We start from the raw sequence: 21,908 nt of genomic DNA on the forward strand, positions 1-21,908 counted from the left end.
TAATTACATTTATGTCATTCGTCATATCCTTTGTGACGAGTGATGTGTATATTGGAACATGTTCCTACCCCGAGATGTTATCGACGACCGACACGGAATTGGATACACAACGACATGACGTCACAGAGCGGACGAAGATCGTTAAACTATTATTTCTGATCTAAAGGATTCATGTTAGATCCCAGTACTACGAATTATTTAAACTATTTGGTGTTAAATAATCTTTATATTTTCTCATGTGCTTGTAATTATATGACGTGAATTCACCTTGTTTGGTCCGGCTCTTTGGTCAGAATTGCGATGAGGTTTAAAATTATATTTTCCAACGTGCTGGACTTTTGGGTAAATATAATAACATTCCCATGCTGCTCCTCTCTCCCCCACCCATCCTTTCGTCACTCCCCTCCTCTCCATCTCCCTCTCTTTCCCTATATACCCCTCTCTCTCTCTCTCTCTCTCTCTCTCTCTCTCTCTCTCTCTCTCTCTCTCTCTCTCTCTCTCTCTCTCTCTCTCTCTCTCTCTCTCTAAAACTCCATCTCCCTCTCTTTATCTCTCCCACTCTCTTTCACTGTATCTATATCTCTTTTCCTTTATTTCCCTTTCGTTCCCTCTCATTCCCCCATCTCTCTCTGTTTCTCTTCCCCCTCTCTCTTACTCTCTCCCTCTCTATCTCCCTCTCTCCTCCCTTCCCCCTCTCTCTCTCTTCCTCCCTCCCTCCATCTCTCTCCCTCTTCCTCTCCCCCTCCCCCTCCCTCTCTCCCTCCCCTGCTCTCTCCCTCCTTCCCTCTCTCCCTCCTTCCCTCTCTCCCTCTCCCCTCTCTGCCGCCCCCTTCTCTCTCCCCCCTCCTCCCTCTCCTTCCTTCCCTCTCTCCCTCGCCTTCCTTCCCTCTCTCTTCCTCTATCTTTTCCACCCTCCCTCCCTTCCCTCTTTCTCTCCTCTCTCTCCCTCCCTCTCCCTCCCCTCTGCCTCCCCCTCTCTTTCCCTCCCTCCTCTCTCTCTCACTCTCTCTCTCTCTCTCCCCTCCCCTTCTCTCTCTTTCTCCCCTCTTCTCTCTCTCGCTCCCTGTCCTTCTCCCTCCTCTTTCTCTATCTCTCTCTCCCTCCCCTATCCCTCTCTCTGTCTCTATCTTGCCCTCCCTCCCCTTTCTCGCTCTCTCTTTCTATCCCTCCCTCCCCCTCTCTTTCTCCCCTCTTCTCTCGCTCTCTCCCTCCCTCCCTCTCCCTCCCCCTCTCCCTTTCTCCCTTTCCCTCACTCTCTATCCCTCCCCCTCTCTCCCTCTCCCTACCTCCCTCACCTCTGCCTCCCCCTCCCCCTCTCCCTCCCTCCCTCTTCCTCACCTCTCCCCCTCTCCCTCCCTCCCTCTTCCTCACCCCTTCCCCCTCCCTCCCTCCCCCTTCCTCACCCCTTTCTCCCTTTCTCTTTCTCACCCTCCTCTTACCAGTTCCCCCTCCTCTTCTCCCTCTCTCTCTCTCTCTCTGTCTGTCTGTCTGTCTGTCTGTCTGTCTTTCTTACACACATACACCCACGCACACACACAAACACACACACACACACTCACACACACACACACACTCACACACTCACACACTCACACACACACTTGTGCAGTCACATAATCAGCTTATATCCTAGCGGAGAGGTATGTAAGCTGCACTACCTCGTGAACAGGACAGAGCCTGATACGAAAAACTGCGCAGTCCTCCCGATGCACACGAATGTAGGACGCGAGTGTTCTTTTGCATATTATGTTCGGGAAAGGAGACAGACAGTGAGAGAAAGAATATGGTTCCATGACGTAGTCACGATATGTCACCTAATGATCTTTTGACTACGGCCACGCCCCCTTCCCCTCCCTCTCACCCCATCCCCTCCCCGTCCTCCTAGGATGAATCGAGATCGTCAGGCGCTCGCTGGAATAAAAGCTTTGAAGAGCAAATCGCTGCAGCCGAATCGGAAGGTCCGTCGTCCGACGTTACTCAGAATAAAGTCTGTAGCGTTCGTCAGTGTATCCTGTCAGGTTCAGACACGCCGGTGCAGCGCTGTCGTCAATGTCGTCGAGAACCCGTGGGCATCCTATCTATCGGATGACGCCGGCTCATTTTATGGCGGGGTCGGGAGGACTGCAACGTGTCCTTCGTTGCAAGTGCGACACTAACAACCAGAGCTTACCGGCGCCCCCTCCTCCTCCTCCTCCTCCTCCTCCTCTTCCCCCTCTTCCCCCTCCCCTCTTCCTCTTTGTGACGTCACGTCCTCCTCCTCCTCCTCCCTCCCCCTCCCTACCCTCAATCCTCGTGATGTTTTTCAGTCGTCACATTCTGCTTGTTTCCTTTCTTGTTCCCTCATCCACGACAGTGGGTGACGTCCTTCCAGACACGATGATATCCTTTAGCTTTGGCCAGAGTGAGATGATTCTCCGAATGTCTCACTCACTCTCACACACACACACACACACACACACACACACACACACACACACACACACACACACACACACACACACACACACACACACACACACACACACACACACACACACACACACACACACACACACACACACACACACACACACACACACACACACACACACACACACACACACACACACAGAGTAAATATGCAGCTATTCGATCGCCTTTCTTTGTCTCGTTCTGCCTCTTCTCCCTTATCACTTTATTTTTTCTCTCCTCCCTCGTCATTTCTCGCCTCTCCTCTTGTCTTCGCTTTTCTTTTATTCTCATTTTTCCGCTTCTCTTCTCTTCGCTACGTCATTTCTTCTTCCCTCTTCCCCCTCCCCGTTCCCACCACCGTCTATTTCTTCTCGCTCCACCATCCGTAACCTCCTCATTTCCGCTCCTTCCCACATCTGGTTCCAACTTCCTCCTTCACCTCACTTCACCCCCCCCCAACACACACACACACCCCATCAGTCTTAATCCCCCAGCCCGTTGCCCTCTCCCCCTCCCCCTATCTCGTGACCACCCAGGACCTCTCGACCACAAAGCTTCTGTGTTCCATTACCTACAGACAGACGGACAGGCAGATACAGACAGACAGACATGCTGACAAATAATGCAGATAACTCAAATCTGTCGACCCAAGAGATATTTTCTCTTTTCTTGTCTGACAGACAGACTGCTTGACTGACTGAGAGCTTGTCTCTTTTTCAACACCGAAGCTTCCTTCAACGCTTTCTCGTCGACATGTACAGGCAGACGGAAACCCCGACCTTTCGACGTCTAGATTTCCTTTCCCCCCTTTCCTTCTAATGGGTCAGGCACAGACAGTCAAGTGAACAGAAAGCCCAGAGTGTTCAAGGCCAAAACTTCATCCGTCCTTTCCCTTCGTGAATAAAGAGAATGGGATTGCTTCTGTTTACGTTTCCAAGATGTTTTCGATCGACGGTCGGCCATTTTGCTTTCACCAAAATGGCCGCCACCCCTTTCCCTTTCGCCGCCGGCTCGAAGCTTTGGCTTCATTGTGGCCTTAAGCTCGTTTCACGCGTATCAACTTTTCGCCGTGCTCTCAAATAACAATGATTGTGTATGGACGTTTTCATACGTCATGGCCACGGCCACGTGTGAAAGCGTCCATTGATACCCATAGTTATTTGAGAGTACGACGTCGTGTCGTGGACGGCGCACGGCGAAAAGTCGATGCGTGTGACAAGGTTCCCCAAGCTGAATTGAATCGTCTGGCGCTGCTAGACCGAACAAAGCTCGTCGAGTGTGTCATGTCAAAGGTCCTGTGAGTGTGTGTGTGTGTGGTGTGTGTGTGTGTGTGTGTGTGTGTGTGTGTGTGTGTGTGTTATATTCATTCGATACGATGGTGGACTCGAATCGACTGGCGGCAGCCAGAATTAATTTTGTAAAGTGTCGTCATAACGAAAGGGGTAATTGGACTGCACTTATTTCCCCCAGGGCTCTACTAGGTCCTAAGGGGGAAGGGGCTAGGACCGTCTCGGTCAAGCTCTTGGCCAAGATGTCGGCCTGCGCCCTTATTAACGGGTAATTCATCGCCAGGCCATTTTATTCAGTGTAGGGGCCCGAGAGTAGTGACTGAGTGAGAATGCCATTGCCCACTTGTGTATTGTGTCTTTTTACCCAATTGTGTGTAATCGTGGGGTTCCGTCTCTGGTTCTCCACTGGTTAAACTGTGCTTTGATTTAAGTTATGTCGTTCGACTGTGCTTTTTATTTTTTTAGGTATTTACAAATTGTATTTACTTAATTGTAATATATTGTACAGGAATGGAGCTACGCTCGTGCGCGTATTTACCTTATTATATGTGCTTAAATGTAATATACATGAAAACAACGTTTGTATGGTCCTGTCTCTTACAAACGAGTGCACAGGTATTCCAGTGTTAAGCTAACTTTAAGGAAGTATATAGATATGACATCCTTCATCATTATCATCATCATCATCATCATCATCATTATCCCTCTATCTCATTCAGTGCTGTGTATACTTGTACATCGTGATTTGGAATAGTTTACGTTTTCTTTGCAGTGTTATGAAAAGAAAACGGGAGACTGGACCTGACGTGTCTTTCACGCAAGTCTCCGGCTGACCTGATACTGTATTGGTCACGGGGAGGAAGTGCTCTCCTTCACCTCCTCCTCCTCCTCAGCCTCCTCTTCCTTCTTCACATACAGTGTGAAAGTAGGACAGTCGATAGATAGACATTATTGTGACGAAGTCGCTCCCCTGGTCAGAAACTCCAGTGGGATTGCTTCGTTGTTAAGGTTCTTTGAACTGAGGGTGGGGGGCTTGCCCTTCGACCCTTCCCTGCCATCTTGAAGAACAGATTTCGAGCGAAGTCTCCAAGAACTTCCGAGTGACCCTTCAAAGTCTTCGCCGCGCTTTTAGCCCGTCCAGAGTAAATTCTTAGAGAGCTTCCAACGCACTCACACCCTTACGATGTGAAGCCTCTAAGATCTTCCTCTGGTGCCAGGTGACGTCATCACCTCCCGTGGGTGGCGCCAACGTCTCACGATGCCAGCGCTGAAGCTCCGCTCGCCTCGCTTGGAAGGCGGCAGGTGCTACCCCAAGCTCAAAAAATGGTCCAAACTGTCTCTCCCCTCCACTTCTGCCACCTTTGACAACAACAACCACATCCTTCCGGCCACCGTTGACCCCCAGACGGAGGCTCGGGGCACCGGACGGACTCCGGCGCCGGGAAATCGCATTGGTGACACCAGAACCCCCGAAGGTCGCGTCCTGTGTCAGGAGAACTCTTGCAGCGTCGCCAGCCAGCCTGTTCTTGCTCTTCGGGACGTGGCGGACACCCCTCCTCCTCGGAGCAACGTGATCGTCTTCGAAAAAGTTCGACTGAAGAAGCGTGAAGGAGGCGCTGTAGGGAACGATCACAATGGCAACCCGACGCCTGACGACAGCGTGACGATCTGCGTGCTCCAGAGTGACATCCACAACAACAACAACAACAACGAGGCGCAGACACCCAAGGCCGACCGTCACGACGGTGAGAAACGTTCCAGATGTATTACTACGCCGATGGTGTCGTCGTCTTCGTCGTCGTTATCGTCGAGTACGACCTCTTCAAAAAATCGGCCCTCCACGGCCTCCGGCAGCAACAGCTACCCGAAGTATGCTCCTCCTCCAGCGCGAATGGTCGCGGGGAGAACCTTCATCATCACCCCGCCAATGAATTCCCCTTCACGGAAGGGACCTGGGGCTGCCTCCAAGGGCGGATGCGGCGGCAGCAGCAGCACGCCGTGCGGCCTGCTAGGGAGCCCCCTCAAGCTGCTCACCAGGCCGAGCAGCTGGAGGAAAGCGCCACCCACCTCTACTTCGGCCACATCTACGTCGTGTACCTCTTCCTTTCGAATTTCATCGTGCGGCCCGGCGACGGTACAGACAAACTTTCCTGCCGGCTTGCTCTGTGTTGCACCTCCAAGTCAACGCAGCGTGCAGCCTCCTCCATTAGTCACAGCCGGCGCGATGTGCCCCTGTGACGGATCCTCGAGGGTGAGTACCATGCCCCTCCTGCTGGGGCCAAGGACTGCTGGGACGTCCACCACGTTCGTGCACACGACCCTAAGCCACACCTTAGATCGAGGTCGACACAGCCCGAAGAACAGTCTTTGTCGAGTGGATGTAGGGCACGGGCATGGGCACCGGGTAACAGCGTCCATGTCTGAGAGGACCAAAAGGTCGCCCGAATCTCCTCCACTTGCCGACCGCTTCTGCAAGCGGAGTGTGACGACGGCGACGGCAAGTGTGATGCCAACCCGATCTCCCACGTCTCCCCAAGGGAGCGCCATCTTGAAGACGGCGCCAAGAATATCTCCTCCACCTCGAGGAACGCAGCATGATGGCGGTGCCAAGAAACTCGCTTCCGTGGGTTTGTATGGTACCTCGGGCAATGCTGTCAGAGGGAGTACCAGCGGCTCCTCGACCGCGTCCTTCCTCCGTGCCAGGACGGCCTCCTCCTCCCCCTCCTGCTCTCCCCAGGGGGAGGACTGGGAGGGCAAGGTGGACAGGTGTGCTGTTCTTACTCCGGACGTGTGGATCCATCAGGTGTGTCAGACAGGTGTTGATAACCCTCTGCCAGCCAACCAGCCAATCTGCCTGCCGCTCGATGTCTTCTTACTAGAATTTAACCCTGTTCGCTAACTCCTCCTATCACTCGCGTGCGTGGAGTGGGCAAGACCCACTTGACTAACTGTAATGACCTCTAGTTCTAGACAGATGTCTTGTAGAACTAACTTAGAGAGGGTGACTGATTCCACGGGTCCTGGTCTATCTGCTTTTGTAGTCTTGTAGCAACTGGGAATAACGCTTTCGTTTCCTTGTAGGAGTAATCTGGTGATGGCGTGTTGTGTTCAACCATACTTGCCCAGCTTTGTACATAGTCTCTAAGGTCTCTCCCATATGCTGTTGCTAGACAATTAAGTCATTCCAGAGTAGGGTCTCTCTCTTCAGAGCAAGTCTGCATATCGTGTCCACAGGTGAACAAAAACATAAAAAATCGTAAGTCAAAAAATATGTTAGGTCATGAAAAGGTATGGAAAATAATAATATTTACTACTTGTACATAAGATGGTGTCCGCCTCTTGCATGGTATGAAGAAGTTATAAGATTTGTAACTGCAGGAGATCTTAACAGACCTAAAATGAAAGAAATGTAAGGCTTCATATATATATATATATATATATATATATATATATATATATATATATATATATATATATATAAGTAAAATATACAGTGGGTGACACCATTGTCTTTACTGTCCTCCTGTGTTTCCTTCCAGGATCGGGAGGAAAGCTGTTAAGGGCAGTCAAAAGTTTTTATTAGAGTAGTAGAGCCTGCGTTAGAATTAGAAACAGAGAGAACGAGTGGTTTTAGGTAAAGGTGGGGAAACGTAAGGGATGTATCATGTCGCCATGGCTGTTCAATGTATACATGGATAGGGTGGTGCGGGAGGTAAATGCGAGAGTAATGGGCAGGGGATTGGAAATTTTTAAAGAAAATGGAAAAGGGAGATGAGCCAGTCGCTGTCTGCTGAGGACACTGCACTTGTGGCAGAGTCAGAGGAGGGATTAAGGGAGTTAGTGGCGGAGTTTGGGAGGGTATGTGATAGGAGAAGTTTGAAGATAAATGTGGGTGAAAGCAAGGTAATGAGATGTACAAGGGGAGAAAATGACAACGAGTTGAATGTCTGAAAGGAGAGAGGATGGAGGAAGTGGATAGCTTCAGGTGTTTGGGGTCACATGTATCAGGAAAAGGAGTGGAGATGAAAGTGAATTGTAGCTTGAGAGAAGCAAGTAAATCCCTTGAGGAACTAAAAGTGTAATGAGAAATAGGCATTTGGGAATGGATGCAAAGAGGAGACTTGGAATTTGTGAGAGGCAGAGAGGAAAAGTTTGAATATGTTTGAGATTAAATGTCTGAGAAGTATGGTAGGGGTTCCAAGGTTGGATAGAGTGAGAAACGAGAAGGTGAGGGGGAGAACTGAGGTGGAAAAGGAGATGGCAGATATGGCTGATGAAAGAGTATTAGGATGGTTTGGACACATGGAGAGAATGAGTGAAGAAAGATTAACAAAAGAGGTGTGAAAGGCAGAGGTGGATGGAGTGAACTTGGGGAGACGAGCGAGGATGAGATGGATGGATGGGGTGAAAAGGGCGTTGAGCAAGAGGGTCATGTCTATTGAGAAAGGGAGGGAGAGGCAGGAGATATGGATCAATGGAGAGTGACTGTGTGTAGATGATAATGTGATGCAAGGAAGGGAGGGGCGGAGGATGGGGGGGATTAAGGAATGGTTATGTGTGAATGATATTTTGACGCAGCCCGAAGGGATTTTTCCTCGTCTTCTCTTTTCATGCATTAGAAGACGGAAAGGGGTGGGGTTGCCGATTAAATTAAGCTGCCTTGCTGTAGATGTGTTGTGTCGTGCTACACTTCTTCTGACCCGTCAACCATTAGGAGTTGAGAGGGGGGAAGGGGTGGTGGATGGGAGTGGAGGGGGTGAGAATGAAATGGTTGACTTGGCTATCTCCCTGGTGAGGGGGGGAAAGCCCTTGGTATATAGAAACTCCTTCGAACCCATTAAACTTTATCTTAAAAAAATGTGAATACGTGTTCAGCTCATAGCTGGAAGTGACAGGTTCACATCCCACCTTGCTGGCGTTGCGAGATAAATGTCGGCTAGAATCATCTCCCTGCCGCCCTGCTTCAAAGCCCTTTAACACCCTCACCTCCATGTGGGGATACAACCTTGAGGGGCTGGTACTCAGTGTCCAGAACGAGCCCAAAGATCTCTATCAACTTCAACTAGCCCTATTCCTCCCCCTGCTCTCTCTCTCTCTCTCTCTCTTTCTCTCTCTCTCTCTCTCTCTCTCTCACACACATACATACACACACACACACACACACACACACACACACACACACACACACACACACACACTCTCTCACACACACACACACACACACACACACACACACACACACACACACACACACACACACACACACACACACACACACACACACACACACTTTTCTCATACACGGAGAGGTGACAGGTGAAGACTGCTCCCCTCCTCTTAGCTGGTGACAGAAATAGACCGGCACTAATATACGACAACACTCCAACGTTTCTCCCCAGAGAGATCGTTGGGTGACATGAGATCCGTTGCTGGGGCCTCGGAAAAAGTCGTATCATAGTGAATCACCAAACATAGGACCACAATAGTGAGGAACTAATGTTTTAGCTATGGTGGTCATGAACTCCAAACTTTAAGCTCAAAGTCAGAGAAAAATAGATTTTGTCATTTAATATTCACAGATATCAATAGGTACTAACCTTACCACCCTCGCCCCCCCCAAAAAAAAAAAAATAGAAAATTATTTTTAGACCTTATCGAACTGATAGTAGACTGAGTAAAGCAATTTAATGATAGACTGGCGAAGGGTTGAGTTAAAAAAATCAATAAATCATTTAAACTAGGCAGATCTCTTCTTTTTCGGTATCATGCTAGATTGTTTTTAATTAATTCGATTTCTTCTTCCTCTTTCACTTCCTCTTCCACTTGTTCTTGTTTTAGCTCTTCTTCAGCTTCTTCCTATTTCATTTATTGTTCTTCTTCATCTCCTCCTCCTCCTCCTCCTTCTCCTTCTTCTTCGTCCTCTTCTATCCCTTTCTCTTCCCCTTCTTCCATTTGTTCTTCCTCTTCTATCATTTCTTTTTCCTCTTCCACTTTTTGTTCTTGTTCTTCTTCAGCTTCTTCCTGTTTCACTTCTTGTTCTTCATCTTCTCCTTCGTCTTCTTCAATCCCTTTCCCTTACTCTTCCCCTTCTCCCATTTATTCTTCCTCTTCTTCTTCTACTATTTCATCTACTTCTCTCACGTTTTGTTCTTGTTCTAGTCCTTTAGTTTCTGTTACACTTCTTGTTCTTCTTCATCTTTTCCTCCACCTCCTTCTTTGTCTTCTTCTACCCCTTCCTCTTCCTCTTCTTCTTGTATTATTTTTTCTTCCTCTTCCTCTTCCATTTTTAGTTTTCTTGTTCTAGTTCTTCAACTTCTCCCTGTTTCACTTCTGGTTGTTCTTCTCCTCATCTCCTCCTTTTTTTCTTCTTCTATCCCTTCTTCCTCTTCTTCCATTACTTCTTCCATTACTTCTTCCTCTTCGTCTACCATTTCTTCTTCATCTTCTTCTTCCACTTCTTGTTCTACTTCTTCAGCTTCTTCCTGTTTCACTTTTCTTCTTCTCCTCCATCTTCGTCTTCTACCCTCTCCCCTTCCTCTTCCCGTTCTTCTATTTCTTCTTCCTCTTTTTGTTCTACCACTTCTTTTTCCTCTTCCTCCCCCACTTCTTCTTGTTCTAGTTCTTCTTCAGCTTCTTCCTCTTTCACTTCTTCTTGTTCTTCATCTCCTCCTCCTCCTTCTCGTTCTTCTTCGTTTTCTGCCCCTTCCCCTTCTTCTATCATTCCTTCTTGTTCTAGTTATTCTTCAGCTTCTTCCTGTTTCACTTCTTGCTGTTCTTCATCTCTTCCTCCTCCTCCACATCCTCCTCCTCCTCCTCTTCCTCTTCCTCCTTTTTCGTCTTCTTCTGCCCTTTCCCCTTCCTCTTCTATCATTTCTTCCTCCTCCCCTTCTTTATAAGAACCGTTATCCAATCAAATCAGAGGCCTACATATCCAGGTTGAGCATAACGATCCAGAACTCCTTCGCCGCCTTTCGGTAACTGGAGAAGTAAGAAGAAGAAGAGGAGGAGGAGGAGGGGGAGGACGGCGCGGCGCCGTGCCGAGTTCCAGTTCCAGGCCGCGTGGCGTGGTTGCTTGGGAGCCAACCGCCGCATACCAGCGCAGACGCTCCTACTGGTCTCCTTGGGACAAACAACATTGTCCGAGGCGGGGCCGCCCAACGTCCGCTTCTTCTCTCTCAGGGCGACGGTGGTGGTGGTGGTAGTGGTAGTGGTAATAATGATTGTACAGACCCACCTACACTGAGAAATGAAGTAAACATAGCTTAGATTTTTGGGTGTTTGCCTGGGTGTTCAGTCGATCGTTTTAACCATTCGAATGGTGATCTTGTGTTCATCCTAAGCTTGTATTGAATTCTAAACTAATAGGAGAGAGACGAGACGTTACGATTTCGATTTGCTCTTTCTATCAAATTGATGCAAGTAATTAAATCTGAAAGAAAAAATGTCGATTGGTGTACAGTTCTGTTGTTGTTTGTGTATGCATACACACGTACGCTTTTATGTATGTATTTACGTTTGTATACATGATTTCATTTAGGAGAATCGTAAAAAGACTGGAATGTCGAATTGATTTCCGGTTGGCTCCAGAATGCGTTTGGGATTGGCAAACCAGAAACACAACAACATAAGAACACGCCACACCTGGAAGGAGAGGAAGAGGTGTACAGCGAACCTGCCTTTGCCCCCGCAACAACAACAAACAGGCCGCCATGGCCATGTTTGGAGGTGCTACCCCCCCCCACCCCCCACACCCACCCCAACTTCCACCCTCTCCCCCTCCTCACCTCCCCCTCCTTTTCATCTTGTCCCTCGTTTTCCTCCTCTCCCTCCACCTCTTCTCCTTCCTCATCCCCCTTACTCTTCTCCCTCCCCCCCTCTCCTTTCCCCTTCTTCTTCAAGCATCCCCCCTCTCCCTCCCCTTCCTTCTTTCCCCTTCCTCTCCCCTTTCCCCTTCCTCTCCCCTTTCCCCTTCCCCATCCCCTTCCCCCTTCCCCATCCCCTTCCCCATCCCCTTCCCCTTCCCCATCCCCTTCCCCATCCCCTTCCCCCTTCCCCATCCCCTTCCCCATCCCCTTCCCATTCCCTCTTCTCCCTACCCTCTCCTCTTCCTCATCCTCTTTCCTCTTCCCCTTCACTCTTCCCTCTTTCCTCTCCCCTTCCTCGTCCCTCGTTTTCCTCCTCTCCCTCCACCTCTTCTCCTTCCTCATCCTCCTTACTTTTCTCCCTCCCTTCCCCTCTCCTTTCCCCTTCTTCTTCAAGCATCCCCCCTCTCCCTCCCCTTCCTTCTTTCCCCTTCCTCTCCCCTTTCCCCTTCCCCCTTCCCCTTCCCCTTCCCCTTCCCCATCCCCTTCCCTCTTCTCCCTACCCTCTCCTCTTCCTCATCCTCTTTCCTCATCCTCTTTCCTCTTCCCCTTCACTCTTCCCTCTTTCCTCTCCCCTTCCTCATCCCCCCTCCCCTTCCTTTCCCTCCATCCCGTTTCATCTTCCCCCTTCCCCTCTCCACCTCCTTCCCTCCCCTTCCCCTTCCCCTCCCCCCATCCCCTTCCTCGTCTCCTCCCCCACCCACTCCTCCTCCTCCTCCCCATGTTCCCATTTCCCCCGTCACTTTCCTCGGGCCCCCCTGGCAACAACCGAAGTGATGCAACTGAGATATGAATGAAATGACTCTGTGGGAGCCAGCCAGAATAGAAATAGACGGGCGCCTCCCGCCAGTTCATCTAACTCGGTGCCATCGAGGGTGTGTGCGTGCACGAGCGCCACGGAGATGAATAAAATCGTCCGGCGGCGGCCGTGGTCATAGAGTGCTAGGGAGAGGGGTCGCTAAAGAAGGGTGCCACAACATCAACACTATGTCCTACTTTGTAGTTTTTATTTTGGCGAGGAAGCGTTTGACGTTAAACAGAACAAAATTGGTCAAGTTGGCTACATCGCTGAAGGAGTGCATCTCGATCCTACTGAGCACCACTGGTGAATAAAATCGCTTGACGGCACAACTAGCATGATGGGAAAAAGTCGAGCGTGTCAGCTCAGATCACAAGGTCGTGACCTGACAACCGCTGACGGTCGTCTTGATCGAAGCGTAATAAAAGCACATGACGATATGGGAAGTCATTGCTTTGGCCTTTTGTCCCAGACTTTGTAAAAAAGAAAAAAAAAATGCACACCCACCCCCCTTCCCCTCCCCTTCCACCCCCTTCCTCCCCCCTCCCTCAACCCCCTCGCCCCCTCGTCCCCTTCTAAGTACATACAGAGTACATATCCCAAAAAACCCCCGTTTTCTCCTTATTAAGTGGGTGGCCGAATGAAAGAGTACGCCCACCTCACACCCATTTACAAATTCATTGTCACTCTCACCTTAGCACCGTTGGGATGAAAGGGCCGCCCCTGACCCCCGCCACACGGTTCGGGGAGGGGGGGGGGACGAAAAGAGAAGACCAGATTGGCAGGGTAGGTCACCCGATCCGGGGGTGTTACAAGCGTCGTGTGTATCCGGCCTCGCTCCTCCGGTTCCGGGCTCGGATCTAGCAATCGAATCGGGTACGACGTAGTAGATACCCAGCGTTGCCTGGGTGATCCCTGTTGCTGCCGCCAATTGATTTTATTCAGTTGACGGAAACCTTATACCCGTAGCCAAATGGGTTGCTGAAAAGGTCTGGTAGAGGGAGGAGTGGGAGATATACTTAGGTGATAGAGAACCACTGAGGTGAATAAAAACCGCCTGGCGGCAGGCGGGATAGGAGGAGAAGGACCACCCGGCACGGAAGGCGGGGGGCGTGATAGAGCTTGGCGTCATTGCGTCGTTTTGAGTTACGGAATGAGCCGCCGAATCAGATGTTAACAGGCGTCATATCATTCTTCGCCCGCCCGCCTTATCTAGAATGGCCTCCAACCCCTTCATCGCGGTGATGACGCACTTCATTTTATTCTGGCTGAGAACGAGGAGGAGATGTTGAGGTCAAGGGCAGTTGGACGGACACTGGTCTGATGGGGGAGTGGTGGGTCGAGACCCCCGGATCTGGTCGAAGGTCGCTCTCTCCTGAACACACACACACACACACACACTCGTACACACACGCACACACACAGATACAGAGACGGGACACACGAGCGTAGCTCTCCTTCCCCTAAGATACAACTAGGTAAATACTAGGTAAATACACACACAAGCTCTCTCTCTCTCTCTCTCTCTCTCTCTCTCTCTCTCACACACACACACACACACACACACACACACACACACACACACACACACACACACACACACACACACACACACACACACACACACACACACACACACACACACACACACACACACACACACACACACACACACACACACACACACACACACACACACACACACACACACAGAGAGAGAGAGAGAGAGAGAGGGACTGATAGGAATGTATGGACGTGACTTTGATCAGGTTAGTCCCTTTGCCCGAAGGGTTCCCTCTCGGCTGAATCAAGTTGTCAGACTTTAGCCAGAATCTAATCCGTGAGTAATGTCACACGAGACCGTTTTAAGCCCTACACCGTCGTGCCCCCTTGCTCACCTGAATAGAATCGTTTGGAGGTAGCCAGAGTGAAATGTGTAGGTAGCGCTAATAACATTAGTGATGAAGTTTTCATTCGCACCTTCGTAGACTCGAGTGGCACTTTTTCTTTACGCCCGTTGTGCCCCGCCGGCAGTGAAGGGGATATAGACAGTCTCTATTGGAAAAATGCAAGTATTAATATAAATGGTATAGGCCCGGGTTCGATCCCCAACGGTAACCTATGACTGTCACTTACGCTGGCTGTCCGAACACATAGGGCAAACGTAACGGCTTCGGCCGCAGCTGAGCACCTCTTAGCGTGAGCTGTCCCCTGCATAGAAATCTGGTGTTGTCATCGATGCCACATTTTTTTTTATCTCTTATCGGGGGAGATAGTGATGGTCTGGCTTTGGGGAGGGCTGATATCATGGGACTGGTGACTCGCTTTATACAGACGAGACGAAGAAATCTTTTGTTCACTATTATTGTTATTGTTATCATTACTATTATTGTTGTTATTATTATTATTATTATTATTATTATTATTATCATCATTACTATTATTGTTATTATTATTGGTATTATCGTTCTTATTGATATATTCTCTTATCTTTTTTTAATCATGGAAGTTACGGTTCTCATTATTATTATTGATGATGATATGACTTATTATTATTCTATCATGGAAGCCTGATTGAATAAAGTGCAAGAATTATAAACCAGAAATCGGCTTAATTAGTAAAAGTATTCTCCTTGGTTTTGATCGTTTATAATGAGATTGCTTTTAGCTTCCTCCTTTCTGGATTTAATCGGAGCCTTTACACGGGTGTCCCGGTCTTGCATGCCAACGGACCGACTGACAAAAATTAGTTTATTTAATCATTTGATTATTCATTTGCTTATTTATCCATTTGCTTGCGCGGTCTATAAAGAATTTAATACTCCAGAAACCTGCTACGAATTTAATAGGTTAAAAGCGGGTGGGTAGGGGGATAGTAAATGTCTGAAATTTGACTTAACGAAGACCGGAAAAGTATAAACTGAATTGAGTTACTTGGCGTTCATTGGCATCTCGAGCGAGCGACACCTGCCATCGGCAGCATAGAGATGCCATAGGCGTCTGTGAAATTCTGTGTATTTATTTATTTAATTATTTATTTTACGTACATCGTAGGATAGGGGACCACCTCGGAGGAAGGAGAACGAAAATTGAAATGAGATCTTCCATTGGAAGAGCATTTCGAAACGAGACCATCGGACCCATAACAAGGGCTGGTATAGATTACCAAACGAACCCATTAATCGCCAGATGAAATAAATAGATAAGGAATCGGAAATGAAAAGGTCTGTTCTTGGGCATTGTGTTAGCGGTACCCTCCTCGTAGTAAAGGTTGTCAAGCTTGGTTTTGGGACGATAAGATTGAACTGATTCTGTTCCATTGTTCCTGCCGTATCATCATCCACTCGGACCGCCCAGCTCCACGTCATGGGAGGGTAGCTTGCTCACCCGCTCTCTGTGTTGCTTGGCCGTCACCTGTGGGAGAGAGTGCCGTGTTACGCGAGAATCTAAAAGTGCCACCCACACAGGTGAGGAGGAGTTGATATCGGATAGTTTCATTGACGGATATGATTTGGGGGAGCAGGCACCCCGAGGAGAGTGGAACTTGTCGTGGGATTGGTTCATCCTCTGGAGTCAAAAGGAGCTTCTCTCAATCGAAAGAATCCGCGTGGTGGTGTCCAGAATAAACAGGATAAAATACAGTTTAATTGCCACGAACTCCCGCCCCGTGCGCCGTCTAAGAGAGGACCAGGACGGTCTCTCCTTGTGGAGGACCTTTCCAATGCAGGACATTTATTGTAGTCTGCCCTAACTACGAACTCTCCCACGCCGCCAGGCAGCCTCGAACAGCCTCCGCTCGCCCAGCCAGGAGCAGACGTTAGACGCTGACGTCATCAGGGGATTGTCTTAAACCGAATAGAATTGCCTGGTGAGTTGAGGAATAGAGTTGAACACGGACTGCAGAGGGTGGAGAGGCCGTTGATGATATTTCTTGTTACTTTAAGGAAGAAGATGAGGAAACGAAGGAAGTCAGGGTGTCGCCATGGATTCATTGCCCTGACGTGACAGTGACGGTTCGCTTGAGAATCGGTGTTTGTGTCGACATCTGTGAGAGGAGATGGCAGGAGGATGTGGGGGGGGGGGGGGATTTGATTCGTTTCAATACCGAAGGAAGTTTCAAGGCCTGTGATTGGGCGGTCGAGGGGCCGAGTCGACCCGAGTCGTCCCGAAGGGTGACGAGCAGTATTTTTTTTTAATCGCCCTAGGGTGAATAAAATCGCCTGGCTTTAGTCAAAACTAAGTTATATAATGTTCGTTATCGTGAGGAAAGGGGTCGAGGTGGTCTTTTATTTATTTATTCATCTACTAATTTTATTTACATTTTTATTTTATTTATTTCCATTCTCTTACCTCTCCAGCAATGAGTCTTGTCTTGAGCTTGTTTAGAACGGTGTGGCGCTGCTCATGGCGATAGAGGAAGGGACTTATGTGTGTAGGCGTAGGTTCGCAGACAGCCCTAGACTTTAAAGTAATGTTTGTCTTGGGTTTATTTACCGATGATGGGGGAACACGTTCCTAGTGGTACTTTTCCCGTTGTTGTTGTTGTTGTTGTTGTTGTTGTTGTAGCCTTCGCCAGGCGATTTCATTCATCTTTATGTCTGAGAGGTTGATGGAAATCATAGGTCTATAATATTTGGTGCATATATACATATAGATATATATATATATATATATATATATATATATATATGCAAAGTAGACCACTTGGAACAAAGAAACTAACGAAGCAGAGCGCTTTCGTATATTACATCTTCAGTACTTGTTGCACTGAAGATGTAATATACGAAAGCGCTCTGCTTCGTTAGTTTCTTTTTCCAAGTGGTCTACTTTGCATAAGTGAACACACGTACCCGTGTTTCTTATTAGCATATATATATATGTATATATATATATATACATATACATATATATATACGAAAATCGACTAAAACATATGAATCTGTTTTCCCTAAAAAAGCGTAGGCTCAGAGGTGACTTGATACAGGTCTTTAAGATTCTAAAGGGAAATGACAACATCAAAAGTGACAAAATTTTCACATTGAATGAGAATCAGACAAGAAACAATGGTCTCAAACTGTCCGGAAATAGATTCAATTTGGAAGTAGGTAGAAACAACTTTGCCAACCGTGTAGTTAATGAATGGAATAAACTTCCTGCACAGGTAGTGCAATGTAGTTCAGTTCGAAGCTTTAAGAATCATTTAGATAAACACCTAAGCAAGATGCTGTAATGATTATAATTTATTTCATATTATTTGTTTTTGTTTTATCATCATTTGTCTGTTTGATTTTAATTTATTATTAGTTATATGCTAATTTGTTATTATTTACTATTTGCCTGTTTGTTTGTTGTTTAACTATACATATGCATTTATTTATGCATTTTGTTAATTATATTATTATAGTTTTTATTTATTAATTTTTTATTATTATGATTTTTTTCGCATCCGACCTAGATATGGACCAAAAGGTCTCCTGTCGGCATGCTCCGCCTTTGTAATCCTTTGTAATATAGCGTGCCTCTGTGTGTGTGTGTATTTACCTAGTTGTATTTACCTAGTTGTATTTTACGGGAAGGGGAGCTATGCTCGTGAGGTCCCGTCTTCATATCTCATTTTATCTAAACTATTTTTAAATTCATGTATTGTTTTTGCACACACCACTTTCTCATCTAACTTGTTCCAACTGTCTATTGCTCTGTGAGGAAAGCTGTTCTTTTTCAAATCTCTTCTATAGTTGTCTTTTTTTATTTTCTTTCCGTGTCCTCTTGTATTTCTGTCATCCCATTTTATCAGATTCTCTCTATCAGTAATTTCTATGCCTTTCATGATTCTGTAAATAGTTATCAAATCTCCTCTCTCTCTTCTTTGCTCTAGTGTCTGTAGTTTAAGTTTTTGTAGTCTCTCTTCATATGATAGTTTTGAGAGTGTTGGTGCCAGTTTAGTAATTGCTCTTTGTATTCTTTCAAGTTTTTTTATACATTTTTTTGTACTTGGTGACCATATCGTTGCTGCATATTCCAATCTTGGTCTTATCAGGGTGATTAGGATTTTCCTCACCATTTCTTCATCCAGGTATGTAAATGCCACTTTGATTGTTCTTATTAAATTATAAGTTTCTCCAAAAATCTTATTTATATGTTTCTCAGGTGACATATTATTCATAACAATGACTCCCAGGTCCCTCTCATTTTCTACTCTTTTTATTCCTTCTTCTCCCAAATTATATGATCCTGTTATTCTGTTTTTGCTTTTTCCAAATTCCATTATACTACACTTTTTTGTATTGAACTCCATCTCCCACTTCCTACTCCATTCTTGTACTTTATTTAGATCTCTCTGTAGTGATTCACAATCTTCTTCAGTTTTCACTCTTTTCAGTAATTTTGCATCATCTGCAAAGAAGCTCATATAGCTTTCAATTCCTTCATCCATATCATTAATATATATAGCAAACATTATTGGGGCCAGAACTGTTCCCTGCGGGACACCGCTTATTACTTCATTCCATTTTGAGTGCTGATCTCTTATCACTACTCTCATTTTTCTTTCTTGCAAAAAGTCTTCCATCCAATTTAGCAATTTACCTTGTATTCCTCCTTCATATTCTAATTTCTTAAGCAACTTCTTATGTGGTACTTTGTCAAAAGCTTTTTTTAGGTCTAGAAATGCACAATCAGCCCATCCATCTCTTTCTTGTATTATATCTATTAGCCTTGAATAGAAACATATTAAATTGGTGACGCATGATCGTCCTTATCTGAATCCAAATTGCCTTGGATTTAGTACGTTGTTTTTTTCCAAGTATTTTACCCATCTACTTTTGATAATTCTTTCACATATTTTTGCTATTGTACTTGTTAGAGAGACTGGTCTATAGTTGGTAGGTTCTTCTTTATTTCCTCCTTTATATATAGGTACTATATTTGCTTTTTTCCAATCTTCTGGAACTTTTCCTTCTTTTAAGGAACTGCTTATTATGCTATGTATTTTGTCTGCCAGTTCATTCCTACATTCTTTCAGAATCCAGTTTGCTATTTCATCTGGCCCATGCGATTTTCTGACATCAAAATTACCCAAGTGTGTCAATATTTCATTCTTTGTTACTTCTATTTCTTCCATAGGGGGGACTTTTTCCTTCCACTCAATCTCTTCAGGTTGTATATTTTCCCTTGTAAACACTGATTTAAAATGTTTGTTCATAATTTCTGCCATTTCCATTTCCTCAGTGTATTCAACTCCTCCTTGTCTTAATTTCTCCAAATCTTGTTTGTTTTTCAGTTTATTGTTTACAAATCTGTAGAATAGTTTTGGTTGATCTTTACACTTTTCTATAACATCTTTTTCATATTTTCTTTTTTCCTCTCTGCACTTTTGTACATATTCATTTCTATAACCAGTATATATTTTCCATTTTTCAGGTCTTCTGTCTTTTTTCCATCCGGTCCAGGCTTTGTCTCTTTTGTCTTTTAACTCCCTACAACTTTTGTTGTACCAGCATTTTACATATTCTTTTTCTTGTTTTTGTCTTGGGACATACTTTTCCACTCCTTCTTTGTAAATTTTTGTCAAAATGTTCCATTTCTCTTCCACTGATGTTTCTTCTTTGTATATTTCTTCCCAGTTTTCTTGTTGGAAGAATTCTCTTATTTTATCAAAGTTTGTTTTTTCATACATCATTCTTCCTTTTCTATATTGTTCATTTCTTTTCCTATATTTTTCTTCATTAAGTTCCAGTTCAATCAATATGTGGTCACTTTTACCTATTGGTGTTTTATATTCAATCTTGTCCACTATTCTAGGTTCAGATGTAATTATTAAGTCTAGCCTCGATGGTTCTTCTTCATTTCTATACCTAGTGTTCTCTTGTATCCATTGTGTCATTGAATGGTCAGTAATCATCTCAAGTAGAGCATTTCCCCATGAGTCATCACCACTCTTTGCTGTCATTTCTTCCCAGCAGATTTCTTTGCAATTAAAGTCGCCCATCATAACTATTCTTCCTCCGTCTTCCATTATTTTAGTTAATGCTATCTTTGTGTCCTCTAACATACTTTTATGTTCACTCTCCTCCCATGAGGCTGTTTTCGGAGGCACATAATTGATCACAAATTTTCTGCTCTTCTTATCTCGGTCTTCCACTTCTATCATAATCATCTCTACTGTATTCTTTCCATATATGACACCTTTCACGTTTATATCCTTCTTTGTCAGAAACATAACTCCACCCCCTTGTTTTTTCTCTCTGTTTCTAATCCAATAATTGTATGTATCCTGTCCTACACTGTTGGGTGGTAGTGGGCCTTTTAATTTTGTTTCTACAATTCCCATTATGTCCGGTTCTTTTTCTTTCAAATAATCATTCAGTTCATTCAATCCTGTTATCAATCCATCTATATTTGTGTAAGACACTCTTAGTTTTCTGCCACTTCCATTGTGTTCTCTGTTTCCCTTATGTTTTTCTTTAGTATGTCGAACTGCTTTATTTTCATGTTCACTACTCTCCAATAGAATCTCTCTTTCTCTGACTCCGTTCTTTCCTCGTTTTTTGCCTTAGCTTAAATTCTTTTCTGCTTTTCTGCCTCTCTTTCCTCCTTATTCATTTCTCTTTTTATCCATACCTTTTTATATTGATCATTTGTTGCTAGTTTCCCTGTCTTGGATAGAATTTTCTCTGCCGTTGTTTGTGACCTGAATTTAATCTTAATTGGTCTGGTCTTATCTGTACTATATTTTCCGAGTCTGAATTTTTCCTCGATTTCCTTTATAATTTCTGGTTCATCTTCCTGGACTAATTTTAATAAACTGCTTACCCTTTCATTTTCCTCCTTGATTCTTGCGGTTCTATCTGGGTTATGTTTCTCTTCCATTCCTAATATAATTATACATTTCTTTTTGTCAGCTAATTCTCTTACTATATTCTCCTTCTGTCTCATCACTTTAATAACTGAGTCTTCATTATGTTCTTTCAATTGCTGTTTGACTATGTCAGTGAATGAAACCTTATTCCCTTCTTGAGTTATTCTCAAATTTTTAGCTTCTGTAGCTATTTTCTCACTGTTTTCATTACTATTCTTCTTCAATTTCTCATTCTCCTCCTTTACATTTCCTAACTGTCTTTTTAGGTCCTCTACTTCTTCAGTTAAGTTTCTGTTAGCCTTCTCTAGTTGTTCCAACCTTTCAATTCTCTGGAAAATGGAGTCTACATGACCTAACTTACGTTCCAAGTCCTCGATCACCTTATCAACTCTCTCCTCTAGTCTTATCAGTCGGGGGGGGGGTTGTGTCCCCCCCACCCTCTTTAAATCCCTGGAACATATTCTCGTCACTTTCTACTGTATTGCTCCTCTCTATACTTCTAATCTTTACATTTTTATTTGCCATTTCGTCATCCGGTGGTCGTTTCATGTTGACCTTACGCCCGTCTGCCTGGGCCAAGTCCTCCACATCCTCATTTCCTTCCATTTCCCCAGCAATCCCTCCCCTTCTCCTCTTTTCCTACTTACCTA

The 21,908-nt window shown here is 45.6% G+C and overlaps 1 protein-coding gene across 11 annotated transcripts in view; it reads left to right on the forward strand.

Annotated features, from left to right (window-relative positions):
* The window catches only part of LOC143038891 (uncharacterized), a 245,473-nt gene that overhangs the window by 134,667 nt on the left and 88,898 nt on the right, over positions 1 to 21,908 (forward strand). For 9 of the 11 annotated variants that reach the window (XM_076208586.1, XM_076208589.1, XM_076208588.1 and 6 more), the window contains one exon: positions 4,513 to 6,543. The exons of 1 other annotated variant lie outside the window; for it this stretch is intronic. In XM_076208586.1, coding sequence (XP_076064701.1) covers positions 4,999 to 6,543 — 1,545 coding nt within the window. In that variant the 5' untranslated portion in view covers positions 4,513 to 4,998. Of the gene's footprint in view, positions 1 to 4,512; positions 6,544 to 21,908 lie in introns of those variants that run through there. One more of the 11 variants, XM_076208596.1, reaches the window with a different exon arrangement.

This window comes from Oratosquilla oratoria, chromosome 25 (genome assembly GCF_046742065.1).
Source record: "Oratosquilla oratoria isolate Oo_2021 chromosome 25, ASM4674206v1, whole genome shotgun sequence".
NCBI lineage: Eukaryota > Metazoa > Arthropoda > Malacostraca > Stomatopoda > Squillidae > Oratosquilla > Oratosquilla oratoria.